The sequence below is a fragment of the Thunnus thynnus genome, chromosome 19, assembly GCF_963924715.1.
Source record: "Thunnus thynnus chromosome 19, fThuThy2.1, whole genome shotgun sequence".
Taxonomy (NCBI): Eukaryota; Metazoa; Chordata; class Actinopteri; order Scombriformes; family Scombridae; genus Thunnus; species Thunnus thynnus.
Genome location: NC_089535.1, coordinates 13783187 through 13803288, shown reverse-complemented (window position 1 = coordinate 13803288; position 20102 = coordinate 13783187). Strand labels below are relative to the sequence as shown.

General features: G+C 38.9%; 1 protein-coding gene across 1 annotated transcript in view; it reads left to right on the top strand.

The window, feature by feature from the left end:
• The window catches only part of pappaa (pregnancy-associated plasma protein A, pappalysin 1a), a 91344-nt gene extending 74665 nt beyond the window's left edge, over positions 1 to 16679 (top strand). The window contains exon 22 of the mRNA XM_067574549.1: positions 12538 to 16679. Coding sequence (XP_067430650.1) covers positions 12538 to 12642 — 105 coding nt within the window. The 3' untranslated portion in view covers positions 12643 to 16679. The remainder of the gene's footprint in view (positions 1 to 12537) is intronic.
• The last annotated feature ends 3423 nt before the right edge of the window (positions 16680 to 20102 follow it).

Sequence of the window (20102 nt, the reverse complement as noted above, 5' to 3'; positions counted from 1 at the left end):
GTGGGTAGTAATTTTAACCTTACTTATCTGTTCCAGAGTATACAATGAGTCTCTTGACTATAAGAACTTGCCATACTGTTTATTTCATTTTAAGATTAAAAACTATATATATATATATAGTTTTTAATCTTATATATATATATATATTTTTTTTTTTTTTTGTGTGTCAATGCTCAATTAGCTGTGTCACATTTCAGCATTAAGCTGTGCATGTCAGAAAGTTTGGTCATCCTTGTGGTAGTAACTCTCTTAATTCAGGGAGGTACTTTGTCTGGCTCGTTCTAGCCAGCTGGCAAGGGGTTTGATTGGAAGTGTATTGTAGCTTCTGTGCTGCAGCATCTGCTTCTCTGGCCTGGCCTCTTTCTGTGAATCTGGCAGGGGACTTTTCTTGTACTCCTGGCATATTCATCTGTATGTCTGGCTGGATTTATATTGCAGTCTATGTGTCTCACTGGCTGTGTCAGTGTGTCTGACTGGAGAGCCTCTTCATTTCCTCTTTGGGGACATACAAGGCACATCTCACCATCTTCCAGAGTACAATCAAAGAAGCCATGATTGCTTCCGGTCTAACTTCACAGAATTTATTTACGTACTTTTGTGTCCTCAGTCATGAAGACAGAAATAATCTGCAACAGTGTTTTTCCGGAGACAGCTTATTTATTACAGTATATGTTCCATATGTAAGCCTTTGTCTGCAAGTTGTCAATGAAATGACCCAGGCATGGCCTTCGCTAGAGGAACAAGCTTTTCAATCGGTATTGTTGCGTCTTTTTTAAATGGTCACATCCACATTGTTTTCCTGAGGGTTGAATACCAATAAGAAGCACTCAAGAGTATGTCTAGTACCGTAAAAGAGATGTGGTAGAACACCATGACCTGGCATGTATGTAAATGACTTACTAAATCAGTGGGGGAAGAAGAAGAGACCTTTTAGTTGAGTTAAAGTAGCAATACCGAAAATACTCCATTACAAGTAAAAGTCCTGCTTTCAAAATCTGCCTTAAGTAAAAATGCAGAAGTATTAGTTGCAAAATGTACTTAAAGTATCAAAAGTAAAGTGCTCATTATGTCATCAAATGTTTGGCATTTTTGCTTGAAAATGAATGAATAACAATTAATCAATTATCAAAATAGTTGATTAATCAACTAATCATTGCAGCTGTACCCCTTGCTGTGTTATATTTATTATATATATTCAGTGCCTGTAAAAAGTATTAACGCCTCTTGCGATTTTTAATTTCATTGTTTTACAAAACTGAATCAAAAACGTGGCTTTTTTGACACTGATCACCAAAGAAAACACCCTTTAATGTCAAAGCGAAAGCAGACCTCTACAAAGTGACTGAAATGAATTATAAATAAAATAATAAATAAAAAAAATATATATAAACATCCGAAAAATACGTCTGTTTCACGTGTAAAATCTAGATCTGATCTAGAAGTAACTAGCAACTAAAGTTATCAAAGAAATGTAGCGCAGTAAAAAGTGCAATATTTCCTACTGAAATCTAGTAGAGTAAAAGTATAAAACTGCATAAAATGGAAACACTCAAGTGAAGTACAAGTATCTCAAAATTGTTCTTAAGTATAGTACTTGAGTAAATTACTGTACTAAGTTACTTTCCACCACTGTACTAAAGTATTATCACAAAGGACTATCTAGGAGCCTCAAGCAAGTGAAGTATTACGACCCCATGTCTGTGTTTTGTGCACTGTATTCCCACAAGATGAACAAAGTTTGAAAACACTGCCTGCCAGCAAATTGTGCCTTTTCAAATGGCTTGTCGGTGCTTTGGTTGTAGATTTGATGGGCTAGCAGAGAAATTGTGCAAAACTTCATACTCATTGATTACCAACCCGATCTCTCAACCCTCTGTGAAATGGTCTCTTTGCTGTTATAAAGCTACTTGTGTCTATCCCATGTGCAGTTTTGACTAGAGTCTGCCAGTGGTTATTAGAAATAATGAGTAATAAAACCACAAAAATAAAAAATAATGAGTGAAGTAATATTTTCTAACAATCAACATTTACAGTGAAACATGACAGGCTGATTTGTACAAGGTTAAGATCGCTGTGATTTTTGCAATGATCACAGATTACTGCATGTCAGGTAAAAAAAAGTTCTGAAGAAATGGGGTCTAAGAGGCCAAATAACAGTTTTTCATATATTTACGACTCATGCTACTCGGCCATGAACATATATTACCCACCTCCTACTGGAAAGAGGTTCAGAGGTCCATGATTTGTTTTTGTCCTTTATTCATAACTTCAGTATCAGATGTAAGGTATTTTATCCTGAGTTCAATAGCAGCAGGAAAGTCAGTGAGCAGCCTGCTGGGAAGTGACCTCACTCCTGAAGTGGTTTCGCTGCTGTTGATTGACGCTATCTCATCTCTACATCTTCTGGCCCCAATCCAGTCCAGGGGCTCAGCCAAACTTGCATAACTCACTTTTACTGACAGACCCCAAAGGGAGGATAGACCATTGAATTACTTCAGCAACAAGAGGTGGAGTTGGGTGAGAAGAGAGCAGGCCACGGGTCTTGTTTGAGTTAGTTCTTATGTTGTACATCAAAGGGATGCATGGTCAGTTTAACTGAACATCTTATGTTTGGGTAGAAATATTTCTTGGTTTTGACATTTTGGTCAAAAATGGGTCGGGATTAGTCCAAGACTCCCCCCAAAAATAAAAAAAAATAAAGTTCTTAGAGAAATTAACAATGTACAGTGTAGCACAAACTCAAGAGGTTGTGATATGTAGCACAACAAGCTAGTGAAGCACTCTAAACGGAACCGCATTCCTGTGCATGCACAGTGGTGTCTGCCTTACATGGAACTACTCTCCAGAGACTGAAAATCACCGTTATTAGTCTTTGGAGCTGTTTCCAAACACAGTGCTCTAACTCTTCGTAATGAGGGACCATGTCACCCGGTGCAGCAGTGTTGGCTCACTGATGTGTTTTGAATAGTTTGTGGACAACAACGGAGGTCTACAGTACAGAAGAGTAAGATACTATATCAGGTTTTGGATATACACACAATACTTGTAAGTAGGATCAATTCATTGTCGGTTTGGCTCTGCATATGAGACTTGTCAACAATAAGAAAAATAAAGAAAATTGCTAGCCTTATCCTTTAAGGTGAGCACAGATAAACTTTCTACTTTCAGCAGATGAATGTGAAAACCTCTAGTGTTAAACTCTGCACATACAGTACCAGTCAAAAGTTTGGACACACCTTCCCATTTACTTGAATGAGAAACTGTGGCCAAACATTTGACTGGTACTGTACATCATTCTGCACAGTGGAGCTCAGACATCCAAGTGAAATAAGAAAAACACATTTTTAAATGGAGGCAGACTTAAATCAACATTTAAGTAAATATACTGTATTTACAGACTCTGACTCAATATTAAAGGACTCAAATCTGGCCCAAAAATCTTCATCGGGACATCCCTAACTGAAACAATGTTATTTTCAGTGGGTGGCCCCAGTATTATAAAGTAAGTGGATCACCTAAGCTCAAGAACTCCAGACTGCTTGCCCAAATCCTACTTGAAGGCATTTTGCCCTGGCATTATTTGAAGAAAACAGTCTGGCCGGTGTTTTCCACTTCTAGGTCCGCTGGAAACGATTCGGAAAGATACGAAAAATTGCTCTGAAATAGCCAATGATAATTTGATTTATCAGCTGCCAGGAGCAAGGGTCAGTGAAGGTTATTGTGGGTGAGAAACAAAAAGGAAACACTAAGGAATGAAACTGATTTGTGAAATTGATATGGGAGCAGAGGAAAAGCAAGATGTTTGATATAATCCCTTTTGATTGTTAGTTTGTAAGTCCATTGCCTAATTGATGCTGCTTGCTTGCGTACACATGTAGCCTAATGCCTTGGCTCATATAAACATAGCCTATTTCCATGAAACTCAGATTAACCTGAATATCGGTTTTAAATTATTTGCCAGACGATTTTCCTGACAACTTTATGTTGTTTTTTTATTGCATTACTTTGATATTTTTTCATCCACATTTAAATTTTCTCCATATTTATTTTCGTTCTGGTACTTGTGCTTGGTTAGGCATTTGGATTTAGTTGTTTATTCCTCTTGGGCAAAACTTATCCTCATAGTCATCCCTATTTGATCAACTCAGTCAAAACAGAAACAGGGTATTTTGCACCTGATTCTGATTTTCCCCAAGCTGAACACATGCGTGGCAGGCAACCAAGGACGGAGTTGCATAAAAACCTTTAAAAACAAAACAAAATGACACAATATATGACAAAAGGAATCTGTAACTCATTTATGACAGTCCCTCTACTCTGAGATGGTGAATAATAGATTTACTGGGTGACAAAGGCAGGCAGTGTTTTCCTCTTTAGTGGGAAGTCACTGTTTTTGTCAAGACCACAAGTGAAGACTTTGTCCCAACTTATTTAACTGTTCCTTAACACGGATTTTGTTTTCACAGAATTTGTTGTCTGTGTCACAATGGGGTCATGTGATGTCAGCTATGATTGATCTGCATTTAATGCGGGTCCTAACATTTATTTTATACAAAGATATTATATTGTGTTCTTACTATGTCTTTAACAGAAGTGATCAACATAAAGAAATTGAATGAATGGTCAAATAATACATTTATGAAGTTTATTTATTTGGTATAGTTTGATAAGCTACTCCATCAAACACCTAAAAATGTTAGTGTCTGATTATGAAAAACACTCACTTAATTTAGAAGTAGAGTAAAAGATATCTAAAGTGTATTTCTGGGTGAGTGTACTGTAAACCATACATCTCTTATTGCATGATCTGCTCTTTCAAACAAACATCAATGAAAAACACCTGTATTTAAACAGTGTAGTGTAGTGTATATATATGTATATAAATTAACAGTCTGGTGATATTCTATATATTTTTATGATTGTCAATAAATCTCATGGAGAAAAAAAAAGCAATAAAATGAATGAAAATGAAACTATATATTTATGACCTGTTTTTAAAGATTTACATCTTTAGTAGGAATAAATGGACTTTGGGCTGAATGCCTAAGACAGGGTTGAAAAGTCATAAAGTTAAAGACACACCTAAACACATTTTTGGTTTTGGTCTTTTAGTGTTCTTTTTTTCCCCTTTTTTTAACAATTCAAAAAATGTAGAATATTGCCAGCCATATTCTTGAACTCCTGTTATTAATATTATTGATAGAGAACAGCTCTCATTATACAAACATGGATGTAAACAATAAAGGTTTCAAATTATTCAAAAAAAAAATTGGCTTTGCAAATGTTTTATGAGGAAGGTGTGCATTCTACGTGTTTGTTAGACCTCAAGGATACAAATCATGCTTCTTTGGGTGGGAAACACTGAATGTAAACAGAACAGAATTTAATAAGACAACTGCACAGGGTACCTTAAAGTTATTGTTACTGAGTAGTTTTCAAAAGTTGTACTTTTGTACTGTCACTTGGTGGTGTTGTAGCTCATAAAAAAGAAAAACACATTTGTATTTATACAAATATTCACATGTATACACAGTTTCACGCCCTCAGAACAGCAGTTGTTACTTTTAGTGACTTTGGACATTATGGCTAGCCATGATGTAGGCAGGCTAATGACAGACTAATGTCCGTCTTCCCCCTCTCATTCTCATACACTCATTCACTCTCTCATTCAGCTTTTCTTCTACTCATTCACACTCTCACTCATTCACATTCTCTATTTCTCACTCTCATTCTCATTCTCACTCACAGTCTCTCTCTGTGACACACACACGCACACACACACACACACAACCAACCATACGTCTCATGAATGAACACACCAAACACAAATTGTTATGTGCAAGAGGTCCCAGTGTGTTGTGACACAGCATGTGAGAACAATGATGTTACGCCTTCTATAAAACCACACACACACAGACACACACCTGTTATTTATTCCCTTTGCCAAAACGTTAATACTCTTTCCCTCTGATCTTCAGTAATGAGGTAAAAGAAACGAACAGGACCAAAAATAAATTTTTCATCAGACTTTAATTTTCCCTGATCATCTAGAGCCATATATCTTTTTGTCCTTTTAGTCTCACAGCAAATCATCCAAAGGTTAAATGAATCTTCCCTTGCTTCATTTGTTCATTTATTTATTAAACCAAATGTTCATACCATCATTATGTCTTATGTCCACTGAGATACAGCACACTGAAACATCTGCTCACCCCTCCTTAACAGAAGATGCTTCACTGACTTCTTCACAGCAGCTGCATGATTGTTTATTACTTTTTCCCAACATCAAACGCCGTTCTGCACAAATATGAAATGATTCAACAGTTTAATATGAAAAATCATAATTTTTGGAATGTGATAAAATTTCTTCCAGATACAACTATTGAGCAATTTCTACTCTTTCCAAAGTAGCTTAAGCTTTTGTAGGAATTAGGTTATTATCAATTATTAAAGTTTTCCAGATTCTTCCTGCTTCTTCTTTTGTCTTTTTCCTTGTCAACTCAGTTTCATCGTGAAAAAGAAAAAAGCAAAAAAGAAGCATTATTGTGCACTATAAAGCAGTGGAACTCAGCTGCTCATTTACTTTTTCTCCTCTTCCCAGCAAACACAGCTCTCGCCTTGTATTTTGGTAAAGATTTGTGTATTAAGGAGTTCTGGATGACTTGCTGTGTATTATTCCACAGGAGCTTTGAAGGTGCAAGGACTGGCTGCACGTAAGGTCACCACAGGATCTCCCCTTAATAGTTGCAAGCTGTTGGCTGGATTTGGAGAGGCAGGGAGGAGAGGAGGCAGGGGTATGGAGTATGCCTTTGTGAGGGTTGCCTGCGCAAGACCCTTTTTGTAGAGCCCCCCCCCGCACCCCCCTTGGTTGGAAGGAATTCCTTTCTTGGATGCTTGAAGCAGTATGCAGAGGGCACCGATTATATAGTTATATGGCTTGGCCCCTCTAAAACAACTTTTTCTACATGTGTCTGTATGTTTTTCTGTCTGCGCTGGCAGTGGGGTCTTGGGATCCCTCCCAGTCCCTCACCCCTGTTTACAACTCTCAGTCTGGCACAAGTACGCTCAATACGTGACTTGCTATGTGTCATGATTGATGTTTGTGTCTAAGCTGATGGTCCGTGATAACCACCACTGACCACTTACCTCTCCGTCTCTGTCGGTTTCAAACAGAAAAAGCCCTTTGCTCCCTTTCAAAATAACATTGCAAATTTTATTTGTCTTCTCTGAGTTTTTGGCTGTTACCAGATTTACATTTTAAAGGTGACATATTATGCATGTTTACATTTTAATCTGGGGATCTACTGGAATATATTTGCATGATTTACAGTTTGAAAAACTCATACTGACCCTTTACACAGGCCCTGAGTTCAGCCTCTGTCTGAAACAGGCAGTTGTAGCTCCTGTCTCTTTAAGGCCCCCCTCCCAATGAGCACACTCTCTTCTGATTGGTTAGCTACCGGAAGCTGCTTCAGACAGCTACGTAAACAAATAGTAGTGGTGAGATTTCACTTCTGTCTCTCGTTCTTCTGATTGACTACTCGAAACTTCTCAAATTCATCCGATCAAAAATATGAGAGTGGACAGTGCAAACAACACATGGAAAAACCTTAACAAAGGCTATGGAACAGACGGCTGTTTATGGGCATATGCAACAGCTTGTCCACAAGGTCGAAAAAAAGAAGCGGCAGAGCAGGCTGAAGCCAGGGCTTTTGACTTTCAGGGAGCATTTCTAAGTATGCTAACCTCTAGTTTTGGAACGTTGACCATGTTTACCATAGACATCTGACATCATAACAGTATATAAATAACATAAAATCACAAAAAGCACGATATGTCCCCTTTTACGCATTCCTACAAAATCCACAATTTCTAACAGACTTCATCTTTTGCAGCTGCTGCGGATAGATAGATGTTTATCAGTGGGGAATAATATTAATTCCTATTTCTCAACATTTGAAAGCCTTTAATTTTCTGCTTTAACATGTTCTATATCAATTACTCACATAACCGGATGCCAAAAGCACATGCCATCAACAGCCCCCTATTTTTTAAACGTCTGAGGGCAGCTAAGTTGACTTTCCCTTTGCCAAAGCTCTGCCAAGGCAATTAAAGGGAAGGAAGGGGCCGGGGCACAGATAGGAGCAGGCGCCCGCACATGCAGCAGGGGGATTTCTTGGTCACGGCATTAAGAGTCGCTTTCTTACCTTCTTACTTTCTCTTTTTTTGTCAAGCCACTGCAATGCAAACAGCAGAATGCAATAGCTTCCTTTTGATCCTAACTTTTCTGTGTATTTTTGTGTGTGGGGAATGGGGGCTGACGGTGGTGGGGCAAAATGCATTTAGATGGGAGGGGAAGGAAGGGTAATGTGAAGGGTGGAGCAGGGCTTTTCTACACAGCTGAGCAAAGGTAGTTACACACCAGTGGGGACACACTCCCCGCAGTTTTTTTTTTTTTTATCGCTTTGGCTGTTTGCGGATGCCAAGTGCTTTCACTTATTTTGCCAAACACAGTAATGTGTTGTTTTGCTCTTAAGTTGCCCTTTCTCTTTCCTAACCTCATCTGTTAAAACTTTTTTTTACTCAGTTTCTTTCTGTCTCTCATTTAGACATCTATTCAAGTTTTTTTTTATACAGTTACCACGACCAAGTGACAGTTCTGTCATACAAAACTTTTTGGAATCATGAGACTGTCTGTAGCATGAATTAGTTAGAGTACGGGCTACTATTTGTGTTCCTTTCACCTTGAGGTGGACGGGCAGTCCACGCCTTTACTTGAAGAGTTTACCAACTTTTATGTAAACAGTGTCACGGCTCTTGTCAATCAGATGTAATTGTCTTTTTAATATCACTCGTGTGCACAGAATCACTTGTGTGCACAGAATCATTAATTTTTTTCATTGATATGTATATATTCATCAATATGAAAACATGCTAAAGAGGTACTGTGATCCCCTTAGATGTCTCTTAATATATTTTGAAGACTGAAAAAAATGTTGCTAGTTATCATTCAATCTAATAAGCATTGTTACTTACTACTGAACAGTGTGTTTTGCATCTCTAAATGTAAGGTCAGCCAGTTCCCTTCTCCCCTAGCTTGTGCCCCTTACACACCTTCTTCCTTTTAAGCACAGGCTGACATGTACATACTGCACACACAGAAATGAGAGGAACTCTGTGTTATTTTGACCTGTTCCTGAGATGGAAGGATGGGGCTCTGACAAGGTCTGCGTTCTTCAGAAGGGCTTTCATGTTGCAGTTAGTGGGTGTCCTCCCCCAGCCCTCCTCCAGCCCTGGGACACGGGGCAGCATGAGGGCCCCCAGGCCCACAAGGCCAGCCAGTCCCATTTCCCAGCCACCCTGAGAGAACCTCAAGTCAGGGCCAGATGTAGCAGCTGGCCCAGCCACCCTGGAGGTCAAGGTCAAAGGAAACCATGTCAAATTTGCCACCCACCATCATTCTCTAGATAGAGAGATAAACAGAAGTGGCCTTGGAGGGGAGATGAGGTGTGGAGGGGAAGTGGGAGGGGTAGTGGGGAAGTGTGCTGCAAGAGAGAGGAGTAATAAAATAAAGTGAACTAAGGAAGAGAGTCTGAAAGGAGACAAAGTAAAAGTGTGAAACTGAGAGATAGTGTAATTAAACTAGGAAAGGGTCAGGTGGGAGCGAGGAGCCCCATGCTCTTGGTTTCAAAATGCCACAGAGGAAGCACGCGTGAGTCACGCGGTTGACAGCTGTTTCTGAAGTGTGTCCAGCCCTGGGCTTGTAAAGTTGTCATATGTAGGCCTCATTTTCTCAGAGGAGTCAGGGCAATGCCCACTCCCCACCTGGTCCTCACATTAGGAACACCCCCCGACACAAACAACTTATTTTATACCCCATTTCAAAGGGGAGCCTGCGTCACTGCTCCTCAGTGACTAGCATGCTCCCCCATGTCATTCCACAGACCGGCTGTCTACAAAATCCCTGATTCTCACAAACTACTGGTGGTGTTTCCTGTGTGTTGCATTTAACACAAACTATAACTGTTTTCATTTTAGGCACTTACTTTACACTGCTACCCAGAGCAAAATAAGAGACTAAATTTACGACATACTTTTAGCATAACTAAAAGAAAGTGGTGAGTTGTAGGCTCATTATTTAAAGCAGCTATAATCGTGTTTTAATCTAATATTATATCAAATGATGTGTAATGTCAGAGGTGTCACTTGTAGTGATGAACCTATCAGAGATTATCACCCAACTCTGCAGCTCCCCTCGGCTTTATGAGGGTTAATAGTGAGTTTCAGTTCATTGTTTAGCTGTCTGGCCCACAACTTTACTGTTTTGATTCACTCTCAAAACTCTCATAGCGTCATTCTCAGCCATTGTTTTCAGAGCAAAAATTCTAAAAACCCACCGATGCTCAGCATCAAACTAGCATTTAGCAGCTAAAGAGCCAGATATTTCCTCAGGAGTTGGTGGAGAACAAAAACAGAGCTAAAAGAGAGTGAATATTGGACTAGCATGCACCAGGTGGACAGAAATATGACTCCAAATGAATGATAATAGTGCTCCATAACTGCTCGATGTGTAAATAAGCAACTGTTTGCTAACAAGTTTGCCATATCAACTTAAAAGGTTATTATATGAAAGTGTTGTGTTCATGTTTCCGCCCCAAAGTTGCGGTTTAAGTCCAGGTTTAAGGATATTATGTTTTAAAAAAATCCTCAAATTTATTAGTCTTTATTTCAAAACTATAAATACAGGTATAAATGTCAGATTTTGAAAATCTAAATTTTAAATGAATAAATATGTACTCTTTACAACGGCACTGAGCTGTGGAATAACACAATCTAGATGCATGAGGCAATTATTAAATCTAGATGAAAAGCAGTTAAAATGGATTTGCTCCTTTTAAGAAACCTTTGTGTTTTCTCTGAAAATCACTGAAAAACCTAAACAGCTAGCCTTCATTAAGCAACCTATCACAGCCCACAATGAGGTTGCCATCACTATCCAGCATAACAAGATGAACTTGGATTTACCCATGTTAAGTCAGTCACTTGGAAAGTGGGCCTCAAAAGTCCCAAACTTTAAAGCTTATGCCGGCATAACAATGCCTTTTAGTGGATGGGAAATTGTTTCCTAGTCATTCTTTTCTAATGCATTCAGTAATTACCTGACTAACCCTCCCAGATAGTATTAGCTGATGATGCAATTTGTTTGATGACATTACAGTACTAGTCTGGGTAATTATACAGCAGCTACTCAGACCGTCCCCTGGAAACAAGTAGCAGCCACACAGCTCTCACTAATAGCATTTAACTAATAGCTGTCTTTGGCATTAGCTACGCTATCAACTTAGTATCTGTTTTGGTTACAGTGGCCAGTATTGTTGTTACATTTACACTGTATACTGGGATCCATTGTGTGAAAAAGGTAATACCACTTAACCCTAATAAGAAAAAGCGACACCGGCAGCAGGCCCCTACAAATTGATCTGATAAGTCACCAGGACACAAATGCAGACATGCCCTTGATCTGCTACTCACCTTCCATGACTTGGACCACATGTGTTCCTTGTTTGGCTTGGAGATGGGGGACACATTTTGTGTACCCAAACAGCTGAAGCAGGCCCCCCAAGAGGTGCGCAGACAAGGCAGCAGCAGCTGGTGCTGGTGATGCACTGCCAACGTTATCCAGTGACGTCAAACGCCGGGGGCAATGACCACTGATCTTCCGGTTCTATTTTCACATATTTCACTTTGGCATCAGAATATCAGAGAAACTGGGATATCAATTGTTCTGATTTTCCGAGACTGTGATACATTATGGGTCTTCTATGAACGCCAAATGCAGCACCATTTCCGACCTCCATGACATACATTACATACAAGTAAGATACCAACAGTACTAAGGATTCATGCAGTGCTAACAGTTTAGCTCTGAGTTCTGGTACACTTTGTACGCAAAGTTTGTGTACCCAATACAAAATGAGACAAATAGTGTAATGAGAACCATGCCATTTTAATTTCAAACCTGTTTGATATCTGCGAGAATCTGGACTACATCAGCTATGACGAAAGCGAGAGAAAGAACAATATGTATGTGTTCGGGTGCATCTGACAGAAAGAGAAAGAGAGAGAGAGGTGGGGAAAGCTAGGTAGTTTGCATGTCCACCTGAAATTTTATACATTAACAAATATAATAAAACAGAGACATTGAAAAATAACAGTTCATACTGTATTTTGATCACATGGCAGATTGTATAGAATTCACACCTCTTGTCTACATGTTAGGTACTATACAGCGCCATTTTTTAATTTGCGGCACCATATCATCAATTGGAAAGATTATATATTTTTTCCTGGGATTTATATTTGGTGTTTTTGCAAATTGAGAATCTTGATTGGAATTTAAAGTTATTGCTGTGGATGAGAACCACTTTTGATCCCTCAATATGCATTTGTAATAGATGCACTGATTGAGCCAGTGGCTTATAGAGTTACAGGCAATTACATATTATCAATGTGAGTATCTTTGTCTCTCCCACTCAGGTGATTCCATTCCCCATGTCCTGTGACATACGGGATGAGTGCTCCTGTCGGGATCCCAATGCTATTGAGAACAAAAAGGATAAACACGTCCCTTCCCTGGGGTGACCAACCTGTGCAGGGACCTCTGTTCAACGTCCCAGGACCCTTGCTCCAACACAACACAGCCAGAGTGGCCGAGGCAGACCCCCCTCCTTCATCCTCCTCTCGGCCTCCAATTTCCTGCACATGCTGCTTAACAGGCATACCTCTCCATCCATACTGCAACCCCAACCAGCTGAAATGCCTCCGACACCACATCACAGAAAGATCTAGAAAAGAGGATGGGACTCATGAGACTCCACGGAAAACTTCATTTCTCAGCTAAAAAGGAAAGTAATCCCCCTGCAATACCATCATTACAAAACATATATAGCAAGGAGGGAAAAAAATACATGAAACAGACATTTTTTGAGAGAATAAGAAAAAAAAAAACCTAAACAAAAACATAACCAAGCCTAGCTAGCATGCCTTTTGTTCAGTTATGTGCTGGCTTCAGTGTCTATATTAGTGACCTTGCTCTACAATCACATGATTGAACCAAAGGTATTTCAAAATGTGCAAGTGGGGGATTGTGTTGTTGTTGGCTCTATGATTTGCAAATATGAAGGAAATTAAGACAAATGTTAAAAATAATCCTTAGACACTTTGAAGGCATGTCCACCACCTTTTTGGAGGGGCTAGAAGTTTGTGCTTATATCATTCCTGGTTTCAAACTGGTCAGACATTCTGTATCTCTGTCCTTTTCAGTAAACATATGTTCCTTCATAGGCACATCAGAGGCTATAGAGGTTATACCTAGCTTGGTGGGGAATGATACAGCCATATTGTTAAGTTTCAAGCCACAGATTCAACACAAAAAGCCAAAATGAAACACACAAATAGAAACAGAAATTGTCAGCTAATTGTTAAACAACCACAGAAACAATTTTCCAAGGCAATGTTATAGTTAGGGCAAAATTCTGAATGCATATTTAAAAACCTTTTTAGCATGGCTTCCGCTACTGTGTTTGCTGCTACTCGCCATCTTCATATTGTAATATCTAATAGGGTTTGACAGCTTTGTCTGCCTTGCTGCTTACAGTACCTCTTTACAGCATTCATCCACACTTGCATGATAGTACAGATACCTTCAGCTCACATGAATACAGAATACATGTTGACAACACCACATATGAAATGCACTAAGAACCCCAGAACCTCACTTGTTATTCCCATTTATCCCAACTGCCCAAGAAACATACAACATACATTGACCACGACTTAAAGAAAGTCATCAATAACACCTCACTTCGGGTTGAGGTGATTTTAGTTTCAGTTTGAACTCCTCCCTCATGGCGCTTGATAAGAACTTTGTTACCTCAAGCACTGATTCAAAATGTTTAAACTGAAAATAAAATGACTCCAGCCCTGTTCAGAATGTAGTCAATGCTTGTCAGGAGTCTGTGGCTTTTTTGATCGCACAGTACAGCACAGCACAGCACAGCACAGTCACACAAGAGTACAGACATAAAGGGCTGGATATAGGCCATGACTCTTCATGAGAATGAGTAAAGGTGGAACAAGACCATATCTGACACACACAAACACACGCAAACACGCACAAATAAATGCATACACACATCTCTTTCATTCTCCCCCTTCCCAGTAGTATTGGACTCTCAGCTGTAGCTCTGCAGGCAACAATGTTGTATATGAAAATGACATTTGGATGTATATGTCAACACAGCATTTGCAGTCACAATATGATCAAAGGTCCCTTAGATTCTCTGCTGGGTCTAGTGATTAAGTAATTAATTTAACCATTGCATTTGTCTCTGCAGTAAAAAGTGCACTTGGCTGCTCCGCACTTTTCAGTATTGTGAACTTGGGTGTCCTTCCCCACCAATTAACTTTATTAGATTATATGGCTGCTACCATCGCTTTGTATTTTGTTATTCTTCATTCCAGACACACATACACTAGTTTTTTCTCATGCACATTTGATAATGAAGGCTGCTTGGCATATTGGTCCAAATTTTGCTGCTCTTATTAGGCTGCAACCATAATCGTGGTTACAATCAGCATGATTATGACTTTTCATTTCATCCGGGCCAATGGCACGGTCCCTCTGACTCATATTAGGCTGCTATAGCATTCCAGATCATTCTCATCAGTAGGGGAATCATCATACACAGCAAGCTGTACAAGTGGCAATGTAAGATCAATTTCATGTCATTGTAGAACAACTTAGACAAAACCACAATATACAGAGAAAGTTAAAAAGGTATTATTTTCCACCAAATACAAACCAAAAAAAAAAAAGAAAAAAAAATCAAAAATATCATGTAAATATTACTATATGTTCTTGATGGACAGGAGCGTTGAAAAATGTTTTTAGGTTTTTTTTGTTTTTGTTTCATGTATTTCATTTTTACAAAATGTCATATTTAATCAGTGTTTGTATTATTGACCTCAGTTACTGCACTTTTTAGTTGCCATGTAAGAAGAAAAAGTATATCTTTCAAAAATGTTTAGAAGCTGCTATTGTCAGAATGGTGATCTGAAACAAACTGTATGATATTCGGTCATTTGACTCCCTGTGTCGCTATTAGCTTTCCTTTCATTAGTGTTTTATTTGTATCACACCCTAGATATTCCTCTCCAACCTAAACTGACTTTGCATTCGATGTTGTCAATTAAGTAGGGAGGTATTGTCACTATGAACCATATATCCACCCACTCGTCATCCATAGAGACTTCAAATCCCCCGAAAATAGGGTACACGCCAATGCATTTTATGTATAAAAATATTGTCACATATTTAAGGTCTGGCTTGACTGCAAATCTGTTTGTCTTTTGTTTTGCCCTGATGTTTGTATAATACATCATCTTAGGTTAAAGGTGTAAATTTTGGCAGAGAAACCAAGAGATGTCGAAGGAGAAGGAAAGCTTAAATGAAGAAATTCCCATTAAAAAGGGACTATTGAGAGACTTTGTAACTTTTATGAAATATGAAACTTTGTAAGGACGTTCTAACGGCTACATCATCTTCAAAGATTGCATTTAACACTTTATATGAACAAATATATAACCCTGGTAAAAAAAGACTTGTATTATGTTGATATTATAAAATGATATGTAATATTAGTACTCCAGATACTGCTGCTTTACATAGAACTGTTACCAGTAGGGAGAGACTGACCTGCAATCACTACACTATACCAATGACATGCAGTACTGTGGTTCATCATCTGCCATTGAGGTCACTGGAAAGCCATTCCAGCCATTTGAATGGATGAATCCGAAATCTGTCATTGGATCCTTCCTTTCATTCTATAAACTGAGTAAACATAACCGTTTGTTGCTTCCACCTACTTTGACTAACTTAGAAATATCCTCCTTAACAATTACTTGTATCATCAGTCAATGTCTGGATACAACAAATGATTGTTATTGCTATCAGAAAGGGATACAGGCTACAGAATGTGACTGCATGTCAACTTGAAAAATTATATTCTTAATATTGGAGAAGGTACCCATAAGCCATAGCTAATCAAGATATTCATGGAAGGAAATATAAGATTGCGCATTGGATGAGGACATCACCTCTCTACTGTAGTCATCACAGGATCCCTTGCTGTACCTCATGCCTGTAATGTTTGCTGCTTCTATATTTTTGGTATTTTAGTGACATTTTTGCGTCTCATAACAATGGTGTAAATAGTAGAACTATTTATTGAGAGTGTTATACTTTTTTAAGTTATATTTAATGTCCATGTAAGTTATTTTTTACATTGTTCTTACAAAACATTATCGGTTGTGAGTCAAAACTGTCATTTTGTCTCTGTCATCACAATCTGTTGGGATCATTGCTGCCAAGCCTTGATCAGACGTACAGTACCCTTCAGGCCCACAACCACAAAAGAACTTGTCTCATTGGTCATTAAGTGTAGATGGACACTGCTTGTATCCAATGAGGATTCACCACATGTGTAAATGTTACTGAGTGCAGTGTATCTTTTTTCCCTTTAAAACCAGAATGTAAAGTTTTTTTTTCTTCATTTGCTTATTTTCTTTTAAATGCACACAGCCATACATACAAAGAGTTGTGAAAAAAGAACCAAGTATATAATGGTCAAGTACATAAATCCATAATATAGCAAACTATGTTTTGAGAGCCAGTGTAAGGCACGAGGAATATATGTACACGGCCGGCTGAGGGCAGGAGAAAATGGACAAGTGGCAAAGAGAGGTATCAAAATAAAGAAAACAAGGACAGGAGGTCAGAAGGCAGTCGATGGTGCCCCAGATAGAGTGTTCCGGGATGGGGGAAAAGTAGGAGGTGGGCAGAGAGAGGGGAGAGAGGTAGGGATGGGTGGGCTGCTTTTCCTGGCCTGTCTAGGTATTTGTCCAGGTGTGAAAATGTGTACTCACAGAGGCTGCCCCTGGGCCAGGGGTTGCCAGCACTGACTGGCAACAAGCCGAGGCCAATGAGTCAGAGTTTCTCTTGGGGGTGGCAGCCATCCCTCTCTGGGACTCCCACCACCCCTCCCTCCCCCCTCCTACCTCCACCTCCCCACTCCTCAACACACTGCCTCATCTGTCACTGTCAGGTATGCCTGCACAGGGCGGCCAGGGTCAAGCTGGCCCTGTGAAAATGGGAGAGGATGTTTGCCCAGCTTACAGAGCCTTTTGAAGTTAGGCTGAAGGAACACAGTTCTCCTCACCTAGAGCCTGGCTTATCACATAATATGATTTGTAGAGCAGTCTTTTTTGACAGGCTTTGATACCTCTCCACATTTTCCACCAACAGTCGCTCCTTTGTTTCTAATTTAACACCTGGTTGTTGTATTGCTTGTCTAAAAGTGGCAGAACCTTTGTGGTGTCTAACTCATTACGAAGCGACGGGGCGTGTAAGAAAGAGTGTCTGAAGCCCTGATGTTTTTTGCTCAGATAATTGTGGAGAAAAATACTGATGTGCCATCTTGTTGTAAGACATTTTCTTTGTGTATTGTAACACATGAAGTACCTCTCACAGGCCTCTGGTTATAGAATGGTCCACATATGTCTGTTTCCTAATCCCTCAATAAATAAAAAGGTGAATTGTCCTTTTTTCTAAGTGGGAAGTACAAAAAAAAGTGTATTTACATATTACGTGGATATCTAGTGGTATTACTGCGATGTTTCGTACCCAATTGCTCAACAAATATATTTTAAGATGTAAATAATAATATTATATGATGATTGTATTTGCAAACAATGTACTAACTGTTTGGGAGTAGCGCTTGGATTGATTTTTATCATAACTATTATACAAAGAGATGAACCGTGAATATGTTGTGCATTGTGTCAAAGTATCACCTGCAAGACAGAAAAAAAAAAAAAAAAGACCTGTGATGCTTTACCACACCACTCGCTGTCAGCATTTATTTGTTCATAATGGCTCAGTACAAGCACTGTTGTCAGTTGTCTAAACCATGAATTTATCCATTGAGTCATAAATTATTTATTTGTTGTCAAGATGAATAAAGTCATAATGATCATTTCTGGGTCTTAAGAGTCTAGTGAAATCGATCTTCATAATCCAACTTGACTGATCTTTATTATGCATTGAGAAGTTATTTCAAATTTGTCTTAGTTAACTGGCACCAACCAACAGCTTTAATTTCTCCTTACTTTATACTGTATATTGTTGAGTCTTATCCCTATGCCTATGAGTTTGCTGAAAATTTCACCAACACTGTAAAGGTAGCCATCAGACTCAGTAGTCTCTCCCTCCCTCTGATGGCCTCCTCTCTCTTTGGTTCTAACACAGTATGCACTTTTTCAGGCACATATACAACAGATTGGACTTTTATGTTTCAGTCGATGTTTCTCTCTGTCTTCACAGTTGCAATTATATATATTTTTGGTGCTCTGGTACATGGCAAAACATGTCTGATGTGTACTATATTTTCATAAGGAAGAGTCATAAAGATGAGTATCATGTTCATTTTGCTGTCATTTATTGTGTAGAAATAAAACACTGGTTAAAGTGAACATAAGCTTGAGGAGTGTGGTCAGTTCTTTGAAAGTTTTTTTTTTTTTTTTTGTCATTGCTGAAAACATGATATTTTTAACTTCTGTTTGCCTCTTAAGAGTAACTTTCCTCTGGAAGCCATTGAGGTACCACAAATTTATAGTGAGCACTTTCAACACAAAAAGCGGTTATACAAGAGGAACTCATTCTTTAAGCCATCATTGATACATTGGCATGGAAATGTGAGTGCTGTTCCTGGCACACCAATGACGTTAATGGCCTAATTTGTGAGAATGAACATCAAGCTACTGATTTTTAAAGTGCAGTTAATGTTGCATGACTGGAAAGAAACTGGATCTGAGCTTAAAGGAACAGTTTGTTGAGGGAGGTGGAAAAAGAAAATGCTTCCCAGCAGCTCACATGCAGAGAGGCATACCCACCTTCAGTTAATGATATAAATTAGAGTAATTCATAGGGGATAGCTGTCTGTTAGTTCAGTGACTGATTTCCACCCTTTCCAGCTCAATGTAAATATTTTTCAGCTGGATCATGTGGTAAATTGGGTAAAACCTGGGAAATAACAGCATCACACCGCATTCTACAACTGCTAACTCAAAATATGATTACAGTTCTATTCATCTGAGTCTCATTTTGCCATCATGCTAATTAATTCTGATCCAAATATTTCTATTATATTGTGAAACTTCACTGTAGTGGTTTGTACTCCAGGGACTTAACTTCGGTGAGGTCTGTGTCGGTTCAGGCAAAACATATGACACATGTGCACCACATCAGCTGATCAAAACCATGTCAGATTAAGTTTGACCACTTTACATGGCAGTTCATTGAAGTCCACTCCACATTATCCTCTATGCTTCTACATGTTGGTGGTGATGACCTGTGCTGCTACCTACCTGGGTTTCACTTTATTACCGGTATTCAAATACAGTCTGATAAAAAACAAACAAACAAAAAAAATCTACTCAAACTGTTAAACTTACATTTACATTACAACCCAACACAGTAACACACACTGTGATGAAACCTACCTACACACACTTCTGATTATCAATGACCTGTACCATACATGTAGGGGAGACCAGGGATGTTATAACAAAGCATGCCAAGACAGTGGGTTAGAAAAACTGACAGGGGTGTGCCTGCACACATAGTTAAATCTGCATCGGATGAGGTGAGGCAGGGAAAGACAATAAAGTCCGTTGCCAAAGAATACTCTATCTGCCGAGTGACATTGAGCAGACACTGCAAGAAATTACAAAACCTCAGAGAACAAGGATCAAGACAGCTGTCCAGTGTGGGCTAAAAGTCAAAGGATGTGTTGACTGTTTACTTGACTGAGGCAGAGGTAGGCCTGCTAAGCATCTGACAGGTGCAGATAAGTGTGTTAGACCTAAGTAGGAATTGGTTACTAGTGTACGTATCAGTTCTTTATGTGTATGTATTCAGGTACTATTTTTACTTTCTTTTAGGTCAGGAAGTTTGCATATCAACTTACAGTGGAGTACAA